General features: G+C 40.8%; 1 protein-coding gene across 1 annotated transcript in view; it reads left to right on the top strand.

Moving 5' to 3' along the window:
• Positions 1-1774: 1774 nt before the first annotated feature.
• atrn (attractin) overlaps positions 1775-19983 on the top strand; it is a gene marked incomplete at its 5' end in the record, with an annotated part of 51959 nt that continues 33750 nt past the window's right edge. Inside the window, 11 exons of the mRNA XM_015022561.1 lie at positions 1775-1888; positions 2619-2747; positions 4262-4458; positions 6834-7002; positions 8151-8241; positions 8822-9071; positions 10400-10583; positions 10687-10841; positions 15008-15092; positions 18129-18376; positions 19298-19419. Of these exons, the coding sequence (XP_014878047.1) occupies positions 1775-1888; positions 2619-2747; positions 4262-4458; positions 6834-7002; positions 8151-8241; positions 8822-9071; positions 10400-10583; positions 10687-10841; positions 15008-15092; positions 18129-18376; positions 19298-19419 (1744 nt within the window). The remainder of the gene's footprint in view (positions 1889-2618; positions 2748-4261; positions 4459-6833; positions 7003-8150; positions 8242-8821; positions 9072-10399; positions 10584-10686; positions 10842-15007; positions 15093-18128; positions 18377-19297; positions 19420-19983) is intronic.

The following is a 19983-nucleotide window of genomic DNA, read 5'->3' as shown; positions in this document are numbered from 1 at the left end:
TTCTTCATTAAATGGCTTGCAGTGACGTGACCCATGAAGACATTTTGTCCTGATTTGTGTGGTTTTTTTTTTTTTTGCTCCAACGCTCAAAGGGACTCTACTGGCTGCTGCTAATGTAGAAGAGGACATTTCTTTGTTGCGCCTCCTTAGCCTGTCTCCAGTTTGTGTGACTGGTCACAAGTCTTGTCCTGTAATGAAGGGGCTCGGGGGCTGCTGTCATGCCTACTTTAAGTTTTCCTCTCAGAGAGGGGACAAATGAATCGCCACTTGAGTGAAGAAACATTTTTAGGACAAAAATGTGACCATTGATAAAGCACTTCCTAAATCCTGTATTTCACCAAAGAAGCGCAGAAGGGATCTTTATTCTCTTGTGAGTGTTTTCATTTCCAGACGTTAAATAGATTTACAGCTGAGACATATTTTTATGAATCTCATGTTTTCTGTCAAAAGCCTCAGTAAGCAGGCTTGCTCTGCTGTCTGCTGCTGCTGGTGGTCAAATTTAGTGATGCATCATGAAATGGCTATGATTGGCATGTGAAATACCCCCCAAAAAACCCTACTTTTTTTCCCCCATGTTCATTAAAAGCACTGGCACTGAAAAGACCCACTATTGTCTGTAAAGTCATGAACAAAATGGTTTGATTCGAGTTGAATAAGACCTGTTAAAGGTTGGAGTTACAAAGATTCAAAACTCCTACCTACATCAAGGAATCTGCTCCATTTTATTTATTTTTTTGACACTAGCTGTGTTTCCGTTACAAATGTGCGCAAAACTTTGCCAATGATATCGAAAAAACATACTTTTGCGATAGTGGTGTTTCCATTAAATAAGAAATGCAATTAAAATCACACATGAATAAGTTTGTTCATGTGATAAGTCGTTAAGAAACACGCAACATCTTATCCTATATTAAAGCCCCCTTTTGCAAAGTTAGAATTGATTTTAAGCACTTTCTGAAAACTGAGTAATCTTTGCTCCATCACAACTTCCACACTGAAGCATGTTGTTGGCTATGTGTGTTTGCTGAATGGAAAAAGATCAGACTTTTGAGTTTCTCACCTGTAGGCTCTAATAGTTAAACTATTAACATCCAGTACCTTTTCTGCTAATTTGAGCTTACATGAACAGCTCAGAGGTTTTAATTTTCCAGCCTTCTTTAAAATGTATTTTTGCTCTTAGCTTTATACCCCAGTAAAGATTGAAATATGAAACATGTTTTGCTGCTATATTGAGTGACCACCTTGGGGGTTTTATTGTTCCTTTCATTGTTTTAACTGGCAGCGCTCTCATTAGAGGCCTGCTTCCTGTCGGGGTGTGTGTGTGTGTGTGTGTGTGTGGATATAGCTTGTAAAATGTGTAATATAATTTTTCTTTTTTTATGTAGGTGTTTTGTTAAGTACTTTTTATCACTTCAGGATTTTTCCACTTTTAATGCTAAAGAACAGTAGCTGCAAAAATAGTTAAAGGTTTAGAAACAACCTGTTTGCAGAATCCATCACTTTCAAAGCTCTGCTTGGACTCTTGATCAAGAATAAACGCTCTAGAACAGAAATGTGTTTACATGAACAATGACAAAAGCTTAATGTTTTAGTTTAAAGAGGAGAATATAATTAGCACACTGATCTTTTATACATGTAAAACAAATCTCAAGTTCTTGCCACGTTTATATAAAATGATTAATTTTAAATCAAGAACACCTTCCACTTCCTCAGCGGTCACACAGATATTATAATAATAATAATAATAATAATAAAACTCTGTTCTCTTCTGCAGGCCAAACACCGTTCTGAGATTACGATTCAACCACTTTGCCACTGAGTGCAGCTGGGACCATCTCTACGTTTACGACGGTGACTCCATTTACGCGCCGCTGCTCGCTGCTTTCAGGTTGGTGTCAGTCAGTGAGTTAGTAGATCCTTTCTTTATGCTGAAAGTAAGTTTAACTTCAGCATAAATTTAACTGAAGTTAGGTTTAACTTCAGCATAAAGATGTTCAAGTTTTCAGTTTGGGCTGCTTTGCTATCTGAAAACAAAACAATCCTTCTGTAATAATAGGTCAGACAACTCCTATTAGAAGTAGGAAAGTTTTCAAGCACTTTAACAAGTCTAATTAAAAATTTTAGGAGTGCATCAAAAAATCAGCCCAGGTTTCCTTATCTCTGGGTCATGGGCAATTGGTCGATACTTGCGTGAGAAACCAATCTTATCTAAGTCCACAAACACAACAGCCACCCCACTCTTGTCAACTTTGAAACTTTGTCATGATGTATATCGACTTTTCACAGTAACAAAATCAGCATTGGCCAAAATCAGAATTAACAGGTCAGGTTTTTTAAAGATCTGTGATCGGTCAGACAGCTGCAATCGGTGCAGCCCTAAAGATTTAACTTTAGATATTTAGAAATTTGCCAACCTCTGTGGAACCCTTGATATGTAATAACAACACTGAGAAATTACAAATTACTTTATACTGTTTCGTACAAATGAACAAATAAAAAAATTCAGTACGTTTAACTGTAGTGTTCGAACACGGGATGGGTTTCACATAGGCCTACCATGTGAGGAAAGATTTGAAACGTAACTATATGTTTTATTTGTTTGTTTTTTTTTATTCCAGTGGGTTGATTGTTCCGGAGCGATACGGGAATGAGACGGTTCCTGAGGTGGTGTCCCAGTCCGGCTACGCCCTGCTGCACTTCTTCAGTGACGCAGCCTACAACCTGACAGGCTTCAATATTTCATACAGGTGAGCTCTCCTCCACGGTTACCACAATTTATGCATTGTTACATATGCATTTGACTTTATATAGTACACTAGACTGATGATAAATGAATGATTATGTGGTGTCGTCTTATGATGAGTGCAGTCCATTTAGTTTGGGGTCTTAAACTTTGTTGGACTCTTTAATTTCATATTCTCGTATGTTTAGTTTTTTGTCTTTGTGGGAGTTTCAGTCAGGCAAAGCTTTGCCATAAGCCAGTCCATCCTGTGACTAGGCTAGCTACATAGCCATCAAGCTAGCTCACTTGGCATTAAAAAGGCCTTAAATCGTCTTAAATATGTCATCCTAAAGCCTCATAAAAATAGGATGTGTATTTTTTTCTGGTAATGTTTGATTAAAAAAAAAAAACAAAAAAAAAACGGTACATTTTGACAAATGGGGAAAAACAAATCCTTTAGACATCAAATTTGCCTTAGAAAATCCAAAAGCCTTTCAAACCCAAAGCAGAGCCACTGTCCGCTGTTATCATCTCTAAAGAGCACAGCGGCTCCCCTCCCCAGGCTCTTCCCTGATTCGTCGATACCGTTGCCATCGTGATGAGAGTCGGCGCTGGCGGAGAAACACACAATCGGGATGAAGGCGGAGTAGCCAGAACATCAAACCTTTAACCAAAACAGGGAACATGAAAGAATGATGGGAGGGAGGCCCTTTGTGTCTTGAATGCCTGTTCAAGGACAGAAATGAACATCTCACTGTTGTGTCCTGCTTTGATGGCTGAAAGCTTCAGTTTCGATCAAAATGTGACACAACTTAATTTTTTCCTTTGTACATAAACATTCTTTCCTATCAGAAATGTTGTAAATTCTCCATAATTAAAAGAAGTCCTAAGGTTTCTTTTTCCCCAGACTGTTTTGAGTTCTTATGTTGTGTCCTGATATATAATTTTCTAATTGTAAAATTGTAACATTTTCAGAATAATTTTCCTTATCGGAAATTGGCATATTTCCGATAATTGGCATATTTCTTTTCCCAAAAAGAAACATGTTTGTCAATAAAGTTTTGGCACTAGAATGATGTGGATTTTAATTTTAATTTTTTTCGGTCGTATCAAAATTGGTTTATATCACAAAACTGCAATGGAAACACTTTTTTCTATCACACTGGTCACATGATCAACAACGGGATGTTGCTATTGGCACAAACCATGTGGAGGATGATGACAGGAAGTAGAGTGGTCATGGTTTTTTTCTAATGACTTATTTAATGACAAAACATATTCATATGTGATTTTAAATATGGAAATAATTATTATGCCTTTATCATTATATTACTTGAACTACTCAAAACATCAATATTATAGTTTATCACAGTATCTTCTGGGACAATTTATCATCCAGCAAAATTTGTTATTGTGACAGGCTTAACCAAGCCCTGTGTATAGATTCTAAGAATGAATGCATCTGTAATAAAAGCGTTCATCATTCTTTAAGCTGACGCCTTGTGTCTGTCCTTCTCCCCATGTGCGTCTCCATGGTAGGGTCAACACGTGTCCCAACAACTGCTCCGGCCGCGGCGAGTGCCGGGTGGGGAACTCCACCACCTCCGTTTACTGCGAGTGTGAAGCCAACTGGAAGGGGGAAGCCTGCGACATCCCATACTGCCTGGATGACTGCGGTTACCCTGAAAGGGGCCACTGCCAGGGAAAGAGCTGCATCTGCAAAGCCGAATGGCAAGGTAGGCGTTGGTTCTGCCGCGCCGCGTTCTGACATGAAACGTGATGAACCACAGCACTTCCGACGTCGGGTTTTAAATCACTCTGTTCTCAGAAGTGAAACTGAACGGTGGTCAAAAGCCTCACTATGCAGAATTAATATGAGATGTTCATTGAAGCACAGTCTGCCGCTTTTTGGTGTTTGTGATTCTCTCTCATTAGCTGCAGAGTTGTTTTTAGTAAGGGGAAAAAAACTAAAGAGTAGACTTGGACAGCTACACATGAAACGGTGATTCTGTTTCATGTGGAGCTGTTGGATCATGCTAAGAGCCGATAAGAGCTCAGGAGAACTACAAACTTTTCTAACTAGCTTGGTTCTGCTCGGTCTGCGTGTAAAAAATTAATTCTGTGTTTGATGTTTTGGGCTCACACTCACAATTTTAAAAAAGTGTTGCAGAAGCTGCCATGCGATTTGGTAAAGAAAGAAGAAGAATAGTCAACAACAATAGGTATGTTAATAACCAACGAGTTGTGGGATATGAGCACTGCTGGATAGAAATTCTGGGCCAGACTAAATCCTGGAGCATCTCAGTTTGTAGATGCAGGCTGATACAGTCCGATACTGTATCGATACCAATATCGTATCAGGACAACTCTTACAAAACACCCCCACACCATCACCTCCCATTCAAACCATAATGTCTACTATGTGCACAAATAAAGCAGAGAGAGTAAATAAAAACGCAGTGAAGAGATTATACCACTTGTCCAATAAATTATTATTCGATTTGAAATGGATTTGATGCAAGTTGACAAAATGCTGTGAAATAGCCCTTTAGCACATGACTGAGTTTCAAGCCGACTTCCCCATTGTGCCGCTTCCTGATTTGTGTCTAGTGCAAATAAATGTTTTGTGATATGGAGTCTAGAATAATAAACTCCAACTACAGGAATCTGAAAAAGTGCTGAATCTTCAACCTGAAAAATGTGGCGGTGCTAAATTTTCATACAACTCTAGAATAACTATGTTTGTATTAATAGCACTAAGATATAATAATGTTTTATTTAATCTCTCCAGCATCATTATTTCAGCTCTGACTAAATTTGGTGCTTCTGCTATTATCGAAGCTTTTGTTGCCCTGAACATCCACCTGCTCCACTCAGAATGACTTAAACTTTTTGCCCAATCTGCTGCTTCTTGTTTTTTTTTATTTTTATTTCGGTGACATTATTGTGTCCCTGAAGCCGGACCATCTGGCCCTTCCAGCTGCTTTGTTAGCTGCTCCAACAGCTCGGCGGCGCTGCTCTGCATGAACAGACACCACCGCTCAATTTAACCGCACTTATATCAGCAGCTCTGCGTGCTTATTATCTCATTACCAAAAGCTGAGGGAGGTTAGCAACAGACAGCCACTTTCTTTAGCCTTTATTACCTTTGTCATGGGGGGAACTGCAGCCTCTCCTGCTTTTTTTACTGCTGCCTTCAGAGCCATCTCATTTTCTACGCCAACAAGTGCAAATGTGGGCAGATGTCTGTGAAGTGGAGCGGGCCTCATGTCTGATCTTTTTGCTGTGGAAAATGACGGTAGTTTGAAGGACCAGACGCTACAGTTGGTGGTTTTTCTGAAAGAGCTGAAGAGGCAGAACGCCACCAGTGTTTTGGGCCATCAGAGATTAGAGATGAACTCTACCGCAGGCAGCTGATGAGAAACAATCTTTCCGTTTCTCGACTATTGCTAGCTGTTTTAGCAGAAAGGCCGTCTCTCTCTCTCTCTTTTTCTCTCTTCCCCTCATTCTCTGAGGATTCCGGTTTGTGTCGGCCGCATTGTTCTGGTTCATAAACACAGGAAGGCACCTATGATTGCTGCACTCGACCCAACAAGGCAACAGAGTGAATGTAGTTCTTCTGTACATGACTTTAAAATGAAAACCTTAAATGTAAGGATGTACAGCTCTTTAAAGAAAGCTGACCCGCTGATTCTGATTTTGGTGCAAAAAAAATTGGTTTCTCATCTAAATATCAGTTGATCAAAAATCTCCCAAAATGAAGGAAATCTGGTCCAATTTGCATCCAAACTAAAATGTCTATTTAAGCACAAACAGATTCTCTACAAACATATGTTGTCACCTCTAGGCCTGTCGCAATAAATCAATCGTACGAGTCGTATTTGGTATACATAACATTTTTCTAACAACTGAAGATAATTTGGTTAATCAGTAGTCATATAAAATGGCACTATGTGCCTGGAAAACACATACTGCTGCCTTTTTTAATAAGGTGCTTTGGTTCCTTGAGACCAAAATGAATCCCACATCCGAACGCCTGAACACACCATCCCAACAGTGAAACCTGCTGAGCTGAGAAACTCTCTGACTCGTCGGTCCCGTCCCTCCTCAGGTCCGGACTGCTCCGTCTCGGTTCCTGCCAACTCCTCGTTTTGGAGCCGTGAGGAGCACCTGGAGCCCGGCCTGGCCAGGGCGTCCCACAAGGCTGTGGTGGAGCAGGGCGTCATGTGGGTCATCGGAGGCTACGTCTTCAACACGTCCGACTACCACATGGTCAAAGCGTGAGTGGCTCACCTGTTCAGTCTGGGTCCACCGGCTGCATTTCTGGTCCAACTAGATGAGAACATGCTGGTCTGACTGATGGGCTTTAATATTTCTAAAGTGTTTGAGTGCAGCACTAGAGTTCGACTGTTGCAGGGAATCCACACACTGAAAGTTTTACTGAGAAAATAAAGAACATTGAGAGAGTTTTTCTTCCCACACGAGGCTAAAATGAAGTTATTTTTATGAGAACGTTCTTCATCTTAAACACCGCTCTGGAATATCACACCATTTCCTTCAAATCAAAGCTCAGGATTGTTTTAGATTTTTTTTTAAAGCGGCAAAGAAATATGGGAGGGAAATCAGAATATTGGTTTCAGTATTTTTCCAGGACTGAAAAAAGGTTGAAAAAGAAAATAAGAGTTTATTCCCTGTCCCACTGTTTAAATGCTGCTTCCCTTTTTTCCTTCCTTTCTTGCTCCCTTTCCTCTTTTGCTCTTTCTGTCTTTCTCTCATTTGTCCTTCCGTCCTTCTGCTCTACCTCCTTTCTTTCTTCCTCCCTTTCCTTGCGTCTCTTGTCGTCTTGCCTTCGGTCAATCCTCCATTCATTTTATGCTGCGTCCATCCATCCATCCCTTCCTTTCTTCTCTCCTTTCTTTCTTTTTATTTATTGCAAACAAATTTCCTTCCTTCTGTCCTTGCTTTTCCCTCTTTGATGCATCTTTGTGGCTGACCTCCATTTTTCTTGTTCCTCCTCTCTCCCCCTTTTGCCCTTTGCTTCTAGTTTCCTGTTTTTGCAGATTTCACATTGAGTACCCGCAGGGTTTGATGAGTTTGTTTTGCATCATTCAGCCTGCCCTAAGTGTTTTTATGAGAACGGGCCAGCAGGGGGCATCGCAGACAGTCTGAACATCTCTAGTTGTTGTTTCTGCTCCCGCCAGAGACCTGTGGTTCGACCCTTTCCGTCTGTTCTCCTCTGGTAGAAGTGATGACCCTCCTGCAGACACCGCAGATCAACCTGAGCAGCTTTGTTTATTCAACAGAACAAACAAAGGGCTTGGTTTCTCCTCCGTTTTGTTTCCCAACCCGGATGAGTTGCTTTTGAGACAGAGACGTTTTCAAATCTAAACCGAAATCATTTTTCCACTTCTTTCTTTTTTTCTTTTAGTTACAATCTCAGCAGCAATACCTGGCTGACCCTTGACCCCTCCGTCAACACGGTGACCCCTCGATACGGCCACTCGCTCGCTCTTCACGAGGTGGGTGAGAGATCGTCGCCTGTGGCTTTAAGTGTTCCTAAAACTCCATGAATGTTAATTTACATAGTTAATTAGCCTCAAGTTCATGAAGTTTGAAGATGGAGAGAGAAGAGAATCAGTGGCATCCACACCAGAGACAAACACAAAGGTTATCTCAAGGTTCTGTTTCTGGACTCGTGTCTGTGTCTAATGTAGAAATGTTCAGGCTCTGATGTTTTGCTGCAGCATCTTGGGCAACTCCAGTCAGCATGTCTGGATCTGCTGATGGAATAATAAATCATAGTTGTGTCCTGATGTGCAGGACAAGCATATTAATATGTGGTATTTATGAATTAATTGTATCTTTCACTTTAAGAAACACCAAATCTTACCAAGTTATAAGAGTTTGGTCTCGTTTCTAGTGCAGATATCTTGAAATAAGACAAAACTAACATACAAGTAACTTTTCAGCAAGTCAATAATTCCTTAATATTAATTAAAACAGTGTTAGTTCAACTGGCAGATTTTTTTCACTTAATACACGGTCTTGTTACAAGGGAAAAAAAATAAAAAAATCTGAAAGAATCCTTCTTTCTTCCAGGGGAAGATCTACATGTACGGAGGAAAGATCGACTCAACCGGGAATGTGTCGAGCCAGCTGTGGGTTTTCCACATCCAGAACCAGACCTGGGTCCTCCTCAACCCGCGGCCCAAGGACCAGTACGCTGTGGTGGGACATTCGGCCCACATAGTGCCGCCCGCGCAGGAGTGGGACAGTCCCGTCATGCTGGTCCTGTTCGGACATTGTCCTCTTTACGGTTACATCAGCAATGTGCAGGAGTACAACATTGGTGAGTGGCTCCAGCTGCTTTCATGTTCTAAGACATAAGTGTAATTAATCGAATGAATCTCAGTTAATCACTTATTGAAATAACCATCAACTAATTTAGTAATTAATTAATTGCTAACTGGAATATACAGACTCTTAAAAAAAAGGCCAATTTCTGAAAGAATCACACCTTTGAGCAGTAATTAATAAAAAACCGTACATAAGCAATTTTTCTTGTTTGTCTGTAAAAATGTTTTACCCAGAACTCTTCTAGTTTTAGCTTCACCTGGTTCAAATTATGTGACAACAGAGGCGCAAAAAGTGGGTAAGCAGCGTATGCAACGCATAGGGGCGCAGCACCACAGGGGGCGCCAAAACCCCGTCTGGAGGGGGCGACGCGCCGGTCATGTTTTCCCATACAGTTCAGCGCGCCTCGCGCTCCTTCACCTCTCGCACACAACGAGGTACATGTAGCGAATTTTCCACTCCACGTAGCGTTGCCTCGGGGGGGGCTCCGATTTATGTTTTCGCATCCACCTGAATAATGTGCAGTTGCGCCACTGTGTGAAAATCAACAAATATATTGAGCACCTTTTGCAATACAATAATTAAAAAAATATTCAACAAATTAGTATTTTTCTTAACTGCAGATTCAGCCTTTGCAACAAATGGTCAAACGGCCACTAAAAAACGTTGTTGTTGCATTTTAGGCAATAAAAGTTTTTCTTATTCAAAAAGTTGCTGAATTATTTGCTTATTTACATCTTTTGATATATTCCTAATATTTTGTGTGAGATAAAGGTTAAGTGGTTAAATGAAAATCTGCAGAATGTGGCAAATTTTTGATTTGATTAATCGTCAGAATAATCGATAAAATTTTACAGAAATGATTGTTGGTAGCAGCCAAGCTAAAGTGTTTGGCTGGCGGGAAACTTGACCTCAGTTAGAGATCCTGATGCCTCCTCAGAGCTGATCTCCCTGAGAGAACGGGACGAATGAACCTTTGGCTTCGGCCAATTGCTAATAAAGTGGAAGTAATTAAAATGTTGTTTCCCTAGTGATCGATAACCAAACGTTGTTGCGAGCTGAATAATAACTTGAACCGTCCTCTGAGTCTCTTCCAGTCCGACTAATGAAACACTGCATAAACTAAGCTGAGTCCCGCAGTTCAGAAAGCTTCAGTCTAAACCAGAAACACTGACCCATCCCCCGTCTTGGCTCCTTTTGTTTTTTTTTTCTTCTTTTTTTTTTTTTTGCGCCCTTCTTTGGCTGAGGGATCTCATTACGTTTCAACAACATAAGGCAGCTTTCCTTCCAGTTCCTCACCGACTCTGTTGTGTGACCTTCCAGTGAAGAACACGTGGAGCATGGTGAGTACAGACGGAGCGCTGGTCCAAGGCGGCTACGGCCACAGCAGCGTGTTTGACCCCAGCACCAGAGCCATCTACATCCACGGAGGCTACAAGGCCTTCAGCGCCAACAAGTACGGGCTGGCGGGAGACTTGTACAAGTTTGAGGTGGACAAACGGAAATGGTAAGTCTTTTCTTTTAAACCCTTAAAAAAAATAGGAGTAAGTGTGGAAGTCGATAGAAAAGTCAGCTGTGGTCCAAACCACCATCTCCGTGTTGTTGCTCAGGACCATTCTGAGAGACAGTGGCTTCTTCCGCTACCTTCACACGGCGGTCATAGTGAGCGGCGCCATGCTGGTGTTTGGAGGAAACACGCACAACGACACGTCTATGAGCCACGGCGCCAAGTGCTTCTCCTCGGACTTCCTGGCCTACAGTTTGGGTAAGTAACACCCACACAGATGTATCGGCACCCCTATTTGTCATCTTTCCATTTATATCATGAGACTTTACTAGGAAATTGTGATGAGCTTTAAAAGCCATGCAAGAATCTCACGCTCTTCTACAGATGAATCTCAACTAGGCCTTTTAGACAACCTAAACATCTGCGTACTGTAATTTCTGGACTATTGGGAGAACCTGAATAAAAGCCACACCCACAAAGAAAGAAAATAATAAAGAGAAGGAAAATTGTACATGAATAGATCACACTTTTCTATAAGCTGCAGGTATCCACATTGTAACATGAGATATTTGCATAAAGATTTTTATTTTAACTATTAATGAAATTAATTTTGTAAATGCTTTTCCCCATCTGTGCCTGCAACTCGTTTGCCTACCAGGAAAAGTCTTTCATCATTATTTTTATCTCCTTCCTGTGCACTAATTTCACTAAAGTAATAAATCAAGTATATTCAAATTGCACAAATCCCAGCTCTGAGGGACGTCCTGCCTGCAGTACTGCGTTGCGACAGCAGAGGGCAACGAGGCAGTTCAAAGTACTTTACCTGATAAAAACACAAGAATAAAAAGTCATAAACACCATAAACCACTAACACAACATTTTGTCGAATACCACCATCCGAATCATCAATACACATCAAATATGTTGGTCAATGTTCCAGTGACTCTAAATAGATGGGTTTTTAGCTTTTATTTAAAGGAACTCAGTGTTTCAGAAGTTTTGCAGTTTTCTGGAAGTTTGTTCCAGATTTGTGACACATAGAAGCTGAAAGCTGCTTCTCCACGCCTGGTTCTGGTTCTGGTTCTGGGGATGCAGCATAGAACCAGAAGACCTGAGAGGTCCTGAAGGTTGACACAACAGCAGCAGATCTTTAATGTATGCTGGTCTGAAGCTGTTCAGGGATTTCTAAGTCATATTCTTTAGTTTTGGAATTGAACAGCCTCATTCACATTTCCTCAGTCCTCCTTTTGTTGTTGCTCTCACTATCACTGTTGTCTTGACACAAATTTGCCCTTGAGCTTCTGCTGTCCTCTGACCACTGCCCAGAGGTCCATCGTTTCATATCGGCCACATTTCCATGTTCAAAGCGTGTGAAAAAGTAGCGGCGACCAGAAAATTATGGTAATTAGTATTGTTTATCATTTCAAGCAGCGGTGGGTACCACTAACTAAAAATTTAATTGTAACTATAGTCATTGGTTCCACTAATGCTAAAGCGCTAGCATTAGCAGAAGCTAGAGCTAAAGCGTTTACTTCAATTCAGATTTTCACTCTGCTTGAAAACCGCAGCCTTCAAGCACTGATTTAATGTTGACATTATAATTTACATGCTCTATAATGCCTTTAGATAATGTGTTTATTTCCTGCTCACTACCGTTTGTGTCCTATTTTATGTTCATCTGTTTCTTGTTTGAAAGAAAGTTATTTGGGGTAAAAAGAAAAGAGAATGTGACGCTAACTACTTATAACTTTCTTAACCGTCGATGACCAAAACTTCAGCACAGATGTCGGATTTGATTCAACTGAAAGTTTACAAAACCGCTGAGTAAAATTAGAATTTATCCAGTAGAAATAATTTGGGGGAAGCTAAGTTTACCAAATGTTTTCAGTTAGCAAAAACGCTAAAGCGCTCAACAAAAAAAAATTAGCACATTTCCTGTTCACCCATTTGCCTGTGTTTTAATCATTTAGCTGAGTTGAGACGAGACGGGATAATTTCTAATCATTTCATACATTTCTACAAAGACCTGATCTTGACTTCTTGCCAAATAGCTCAATCATTCTAATCTGACTTTAAAACCCTTCTCCTGAAAGCAGAAATGAACTTTTTAGTTTGAGTCCTAATACCAACTATCATACCGTCTACCCACCAACCAGTTGTTTTGACCTCTATTTTGTTCGACCATCACACATATAAATGTGCTAAGGTTGCTAAACGCTATGCTGACTTGAGGATTAAATAAGTAAACTAATAGGTTGTTTATATTATTATGCTCCAAAGAAGCTTGCTCAAACGGCTAAATGTTCTTCCTATGGGTTTATTTCTAGCCTTTTCACAGACGGCTATAGCAATAGTTGGCAGTTTAGCGTGATCCAAACTTTCCACAGTAAGTGATTCTCATTATTTTATCAGCCTACAAACGTTGTAGGTTGAGTTGGCCTCGTTCTGCCGCGCTGTCATAAATGGCTCGTTAATTGGAGGCCGGAGGCTCCTGGGACGTCGGCCAGATTTCCCCAGAGGCTGCAGCGCGCCCTCGGGAAGTCCAGGCTTTTTCTGTGTCGTTAGAAGGTTTGACTGACAACCAGTGCAGTTTGAATCTGACCGTCCTCTCTCATCTGGGCCGCCACTCGCCACTGAAACTTCCTAGAGGAACTGTGACTTCTGCTTCTCTACGGGTGGGGGAATCATTTAATGACTCTGTAACGAGTTTAATATTTGTCATGACCCTTAACTTTTTGTTCCCACTCTCCATCTCCCACTCAACTATATATATATATATATATATATATATATATATATATATGAGAGAGAGAGAGTTGTTGGCCGCACCACCTTTGGTAATTGTTGGGTAATTACATTTGAGATGGGCCAAGTCTAGAGAGCTAATTCCCCCTCCCCTCCCCCCACTTTTAACAAGCTGAACTCAATTAAAGGCTAGAATTTACAGGCCTCTCCGTGTCCTGACATTGTCTGCTGCTGCTGCTGTAATGGATCCCAGCTCTGAGGGACGTTGCTCTGTCCCTTCTGCAGTACCGCGTTGCGACAGCAGGTGGCACTGGCTGTTCGTGGACGTGGAGCCCTCTCTCCTCTGGGAGGCCATGATGACTTGTGCTCACAGAGTGATGGATGACATGCTGTGAGTGTGAGCCAGTGTTCTGCTGCTGTTCCCAGTTGCTACTGGGTTGTTCAGAACCTGACAACATGGAGTCTTTGAGCTTTTTCAGGGTTTTCTTTTCCTGCAAAACATGATTTGCACTCATTTTTCAAGATGTCAGCCATCACTATCTACAATAACTCTTTGAGGAATTTGAGTTCATATGAGTTACAACAATATCTAATTTCCCTTTGGATCAATAAAGTAGTTTCAAATTAGAATTTAATTTAATTTAATTTAATCTGCTCTGACCTGTTGCTATTCTGCTGGGGAAAAAAACGGCCTAAAACCTGGTGGATAAATATGGAAACTGTCCACAAAAATCTTATTGACCAAATCTCTGTTTACATTACTTTGCAAAAGTATTCACACCCCTTGAATGTATTCGTATTTTGTTGTCACAGCCGCAAATTTGATTGCATTTTTTATTTTATTTTATTTTATTTTTTTATTTTAGATGATGGAGATCAGTTTAGATCTAAACTCATTCAGAGGCAAGTAAAAAAGTACAATTTTATTTGTGTAGCACAATATCAGATAGACCACAAGGTAGATCACAAAGTGCTTCACAAAAGCAAAACAATTAAAACAAGACAAAAAAACAAAACAAAACAAAAAAAAAAACGTTAAGCAAAAACTTGTGTGAATAAAAATATCTGTAGTTTCTTAAGAGTACTTTTTCAAAAAGGATGTTTCAAAGCCTCGGCGTCACTGCCATTTAACAGACACGACGGCTCAAAGTCCAGACCTAAATTCAGGGAAGAAGTTGTGGCAAGTCTTAAACATTAGTGTTGGGATACATTTACAATCCAAAGGGCTGTTTTTGCCCTCAATTAAGGTAAATGAAACTCGTTTAGCAGCGCAAATGTTTCATTAACTCTTTGAAAAAAACTTCAATTTTTTTTTTTTTCAGCTGATATTTCTGAACGATGCATTTTCAAAGAGCCATCTTCCTCACCTCATAGACTTGTTCTCGCAGGATGTTGGCTGAAACCTCTCTCAGTGTCTTGAACACATTTATCCATCGTTGTTAGGAATAAATTCAGTCCTTTCCTCCTGCACTGTCATCTTTATTCTGTCGTTAACCTCTCGACTTCCCTTCATGGACACTTTGCTCTTTTTTTTAATTTCCATTTGACTCCAGGAGAAGACTTGCTAAAGGTCTCTCCTAACCACCCGAGGCGCATCCTCCCGCCTCAGGAAACGTGCGATTGAACATGTGAAAGTGGGCCGTCGCTCTGACCTCTGCTTCTTCCTCTTCTTGTTTCAGCCTGCGACGAGTGGACGGTGCTGCCCCAACCGGACCTCCACCATGACGTGAACCGCTTCGGACACTCCGCCGTCTTCAGCGACAGGTATGTCTTCATTATGACAAATAAGAAAAGAAAAATAATAATGTTTTTATTTAACACCATTACTTATTAAAGCTGAAACATGTAATTTTAATAAAACATGTATTTTTTACATGTTTGTTGAAACTGCCACCATGTCGTGACAGAAACAGGTAATCTGTGAAAAAATCAAGCTAATCTGCCTTCTGCTAGTGCACTTAGTCCTGATTGTCTATAAACAACCAATCAGAGGCAGAAGGAGGGACTTGGCGCTGTCGGTCTCTGCAGAGAGCCACACGGGGGCGACTGTGGCTCTGTGGGTCTTATGATTGGAAGGTTGTAGGTTCGATTCCAGCTGCCTCCTGCCACATTTAGCTAGCATAGCCTGTTGTAAATGCTAAGGCCGGTCAACATAGTCACAGATAACGAGTAATATACCATTTTCTTGTAAGTGGTTTCTCTGCCAATAGCACATTTAGCAGCGAGTACATTAGGATGATTGATAGCGCCAAGACTCTCCTCTTGGCTCTGATTGGTTGATTTTGGTGCATGTCTTTAGATCAATGGTTCTTAACCTGGGTTCGATCGAACCCCAGGGGTTCGATGAGTCGGTCTCAGGGGTTCGGCGGAGCCTCTGCCGTGGAGGTAAAGACACACTTATATAAAGTCGTGATGACGCGCCCCACTTTACCATCACTTGCTGCAGAGGATCACGTTACATTGCTTAGCCAATCAGAGCTGCGGAGGAGCACTGATTGAAGGAGTTCCACTCTCAGCACAGATTTGAACTTGTGTCTTTAATTACTTCAGTAAAGCTCACCGTTTAAATCTGCTCCTTAGTCACATCTTTTTGTGGTTGGTACTGCCTCGAGTGGCGTGGGGGTGGTAATACAACTCATATAATTACATTACTAAACCAGAATACCGCAAATTATTTTCTGTGTCGGGGGGGAGAGGGATCGGTGAATGCGCATATGAAACTGGGGGGTTCGAGGTTAAGAACCACTGCTTTAGATGTCAGTAACAGCTCAGGGAGATGGAGGAGAAGATCAATCTTTTCACAGACTGTCTCACGTTATACTGTCATAATGTGGTAACAGTTTTAACAAGTGTTTTAAAAATATATTTTTTATGTAAAAGTTCCATACTGCAGCTTTAACTCATTTCAAGAAGAGCAAACCTGCTCTGATCCCTTCTTGTTGATTTTCACTCTTGTAAGTGCATCGGCACAAAGTATTTAAAGATGTATTCACTCTACATTTTGGCAAACAATATTCAATAAATTCAAGGCAGCATCTCAAACAGAAAACATGTTTGTATCCAGAAAAAAAGGCAGAAGTGTGCATGTCATTTGGAACGCATCACAAAATGAACACGACTTTGTGATCATTTGGAGCCAAAATAACTCAATTTATTAGCCATCCTGATGAGGAGTTATTTTGAAACGGTATGTGAGGAGAAGCGGTGGGAATGTGACGGGCATGGTGCTGAGTCCTAAAACAATGACTCCAGGATTGTCTGACAGACTGCCAGCCACATTGAATTATACATCCTGTTGCAGAGAACGCATCAAATATTAACACGAATCCCCAGCTGTGTTCCAGTCACTCCTTCAAATGTGTCTGCACCTCCAGGTGGTGGTAAACTACTTTAGCTGATCACATTGTCACAGTAAGAAAGTGAAGACGGAAACAAGTTGAAAAAACCGAAGATAAAAGTAGCTGCGCAGGATATATGGATTAATAAACGTCACCTGAAAGTCATAAAGGAGAAACTTATTGTTTAAGGAGTCAATATGTGAATTTTTATGCAGTGTAGCAGCAGAGCAGGCAGTGTTTGGGGTTTGATTCCCAACATCAGGGCTCTGCCCGTTTCCTGTCTGAAACACTTCAAATAAACACCAATAGTGCCACAATATCATTGGAAAAAATGCATATATACAAATTTATATCAATTTATATCACTTTCAATGTCATTTCCTAGATGTATAATCACAATAATAAGAATAATCACAGTAACAGTTGACATCCTATTGGTTGGTGGTTTCATACAAGCAAATTATTAATTTTCCTTGTTTTACGATTGGCTGTGCACTGCAAAAACACTAAATCTTACCAGATATGTTTTGTCTAGTTTCTACTGCAAATTTGTCAGCATAAATAATAATAATTAACAGTGCAGGAAGGGGCAAAAGCCTGATAGACTTGTATAAAACCTTCATCCAAATTGTGTAGATTAAAAACTAATATAATCCTACAATAATCCTCCATCAGTTGATCATAAATTGAGAAATTCAATCAAATAGAATAAAATGCACATAAAAGCACAAATAAAAAGTATTAATGGAAATTTAAATAAAATGTGTAACAATGTAGAAAGCAACCATCACCATTCTTTAATTAAGTTTTAAGTTTTAAATAACCTTTAAACTCTTTTACAGCTCCTATATCTTGTTGAAAAGTTACTTAAAAGTTATTTTTGTCTGGACCATTTTACAGTAAGGCTCCCCTTATGGATGGCTAATAAGTAGTTTACATGTGTGTTATCAATTCATCTATAAACACTTTATATCATTAATAACTGTTTCTTATGCATTAGGTGTGAGAAGGAGACTGTATGCTAAAAAAAGAAGTTTACAAATTGTACCTGTAAGAAAGTCTGAAATGTTTAGTACAACAACTATAGATAAAATATGTATGTGAACAGATTTGGCTCAGTATGTGCCTTCTCCTCCTCATCCTTAATTAATGCATGCATAATACACAGTTATTATGATGTATAAAGTGTCTAGAGATGAATTAATAACATATCCATGTAGTGTACAAAGAAATTAGACAAAAACAACTTGGTCAAATTTTCCTGCTCTTCTACCGATGAGGCAGAATAAAGACCAGAAGGCCGACATGTTCACTAACAGCAGGGTCATCGTTCAGGTCACCTCCTCTAGAGGGCACTAGCTGGTTATTATCTGGGCTCATAAGGAGGAAGATGAAGGATCGCTAAATCTGGACCTTTCCTGGCTCACCTCTCCTTGTTCCCTTCTGCCCCCCCGTCCTGCAGCGTCATGTACGTGTTTGGGGGCTTCAACAGCCTGCTGCTGAGCGACATCCTGACGTACACCTCGCCCAGCTGCTCGGCCTTCTCCAGCCCGTCGTCCTGCAGCCAGGCCTGGCCCGGGATCCACTGTGTGTGGAACGGCAGCCTGGGGGCGTGCCTGCCGTGGGAGGGCAACAGCTCCAGTGCCGAGCTGCAACAGCAGCAGCCGCAGCAGCAGCAGCAGCTCCCGGCCTACTGCAACACCAGATCATGTAGGAGCAACCAGGTTTTCTGTATTTTGTTGGACACGTCAAACAGGACAGGAGATGATCCAGAGGGACAGCTTAGCTGCATTTTCTCTGCTTTGTTAAGCTTGCCGTTTGTCAAAAAAGATAAGTAAATTAAAAAAATCTCCATCCTCTGCCTCTACTGGAGGTTTATTTTAAATGACAGTGGCACTGAGAAGATCTTAAAGGGGCAGGATTATGTAAAATTAACTTTTTTGAGCTTTATATCATGTTATAATGTTATTCCCTCATCAAAAACATACCTGGGGGGTTATTTTGATTCTTTCATGCATATTTGAGAAATTCTTTAATTTCCATGGCAAGCTATGTAAAATGCCTGGGTGGCCCTAGCTCCGCCTTCAAGAATGAAACGCCTCCTCTGAGCTGCAGTTTCCAAGCCTCTGCCTCCCAGAGCGCCACTTCCCCACTCAGCTCCTTCAGACTAGCAACCAGCAATTAGCAAAAACCTGGTGGGACTGCACATCAGCTGTTCCATATAAGAGCTACGTTTCAGTGAAATGCTGTTAAAAAATGTTGTTGAAAGGTTAATAGAGGAGCCATGTTGTGACGACACATACACACCACACTTTTCAGATTCTTTGCAAAAGAAAAATTCAAGCCATGTACACCTCACTAAAGAACTATCTTGTGTTCTTTTATCAGTTGAAACTTAAATTATTAATCGCATTCAACTGGATTTGAGAGGAAATTTCTAAGATTCAAATTAAAAATGTTATCTCTCAACTGGAAGTGAAGTATTGCTTTAGATCTGCTTTTGGCTGCAACAAAAATAAACATAGCTGTTTTTTTAAGATATTCATTTTACTTTATCTTTATATCTCTCTTTTCTTCAATAAAGTCTTATCTCCATAGCAACAGAAGCAGTGATGTGTCTAACTGTTGCAGATGCCGATAATGAGAGGTGTGAGCAGTACACAGACTGCTACAGCTGCACGGCCAACACAAACAGCTGCCAGTGGTGTTCAGGCCAGTGTGTGTCTCTGGGAAGTAACTGTACCGCTGCTACGGTATGAAAACACACACATGCGAATGCGATTGCATACATACACGTGCATGCACACCCATACAGAGACACACACACGCACGCACGCACACGCATGCACACACACACACACACACACACACACACACACAGAGTCGTGTTTTCATGTCTTGTGGGGACTTTACATCAGGGGTCTCCAAGTCCAGTCCTCAAGGGCTACAGCTTGAGGACTGTAGCCCATCCTGCAACTTTTGGATGCGTCTCTGCCCAAACACACCTGGATCAAATAAAGTGCTCGTTACCAGCTCATTTCAGAGCTGAATGAATGCTGGTGAGGTAACCTTAACCTTATATAAAACTTAATTCACATCGCACCTCTAAACATAGTAGAGCTCCAGTAAAACTGCAAGAAATGAGCTCCTCACCTTCCACAAATGACTTCCTTTTGTTGGTAAAACTGGTGAAAGTGGTCCTCTGTATATATTACATACGTATTATACACTACTACTGAGGAAAAGCCCTAACCACAGCATGCTGCTGCCACCACCATGTGTTCAGGATAGGGCTGAAACGATTCCTCGAATGATTC

The sequence above is a fragment of the Poecilia latipinna genome, unplaced genomic scaffold (genome assembly GCF_001443285.1).
Source record: "Poecilia latipinna isolate Pla-1442-1.1 unplaced genomic scaffold, P_latipinna-1.0 Scaffold3043, whole genome shotgun sequence".
NCBI lineage: Eukaryota > Metazoa > Chordata > Actinopteri > Cyprinodontiformes > Poeciliidae > Poecilia > Poecilia latipinna.
Note: the sequence above shows the minus strand (reverse complement) of the source record. Positions and strands in the feature narration are given on the sequence as shown.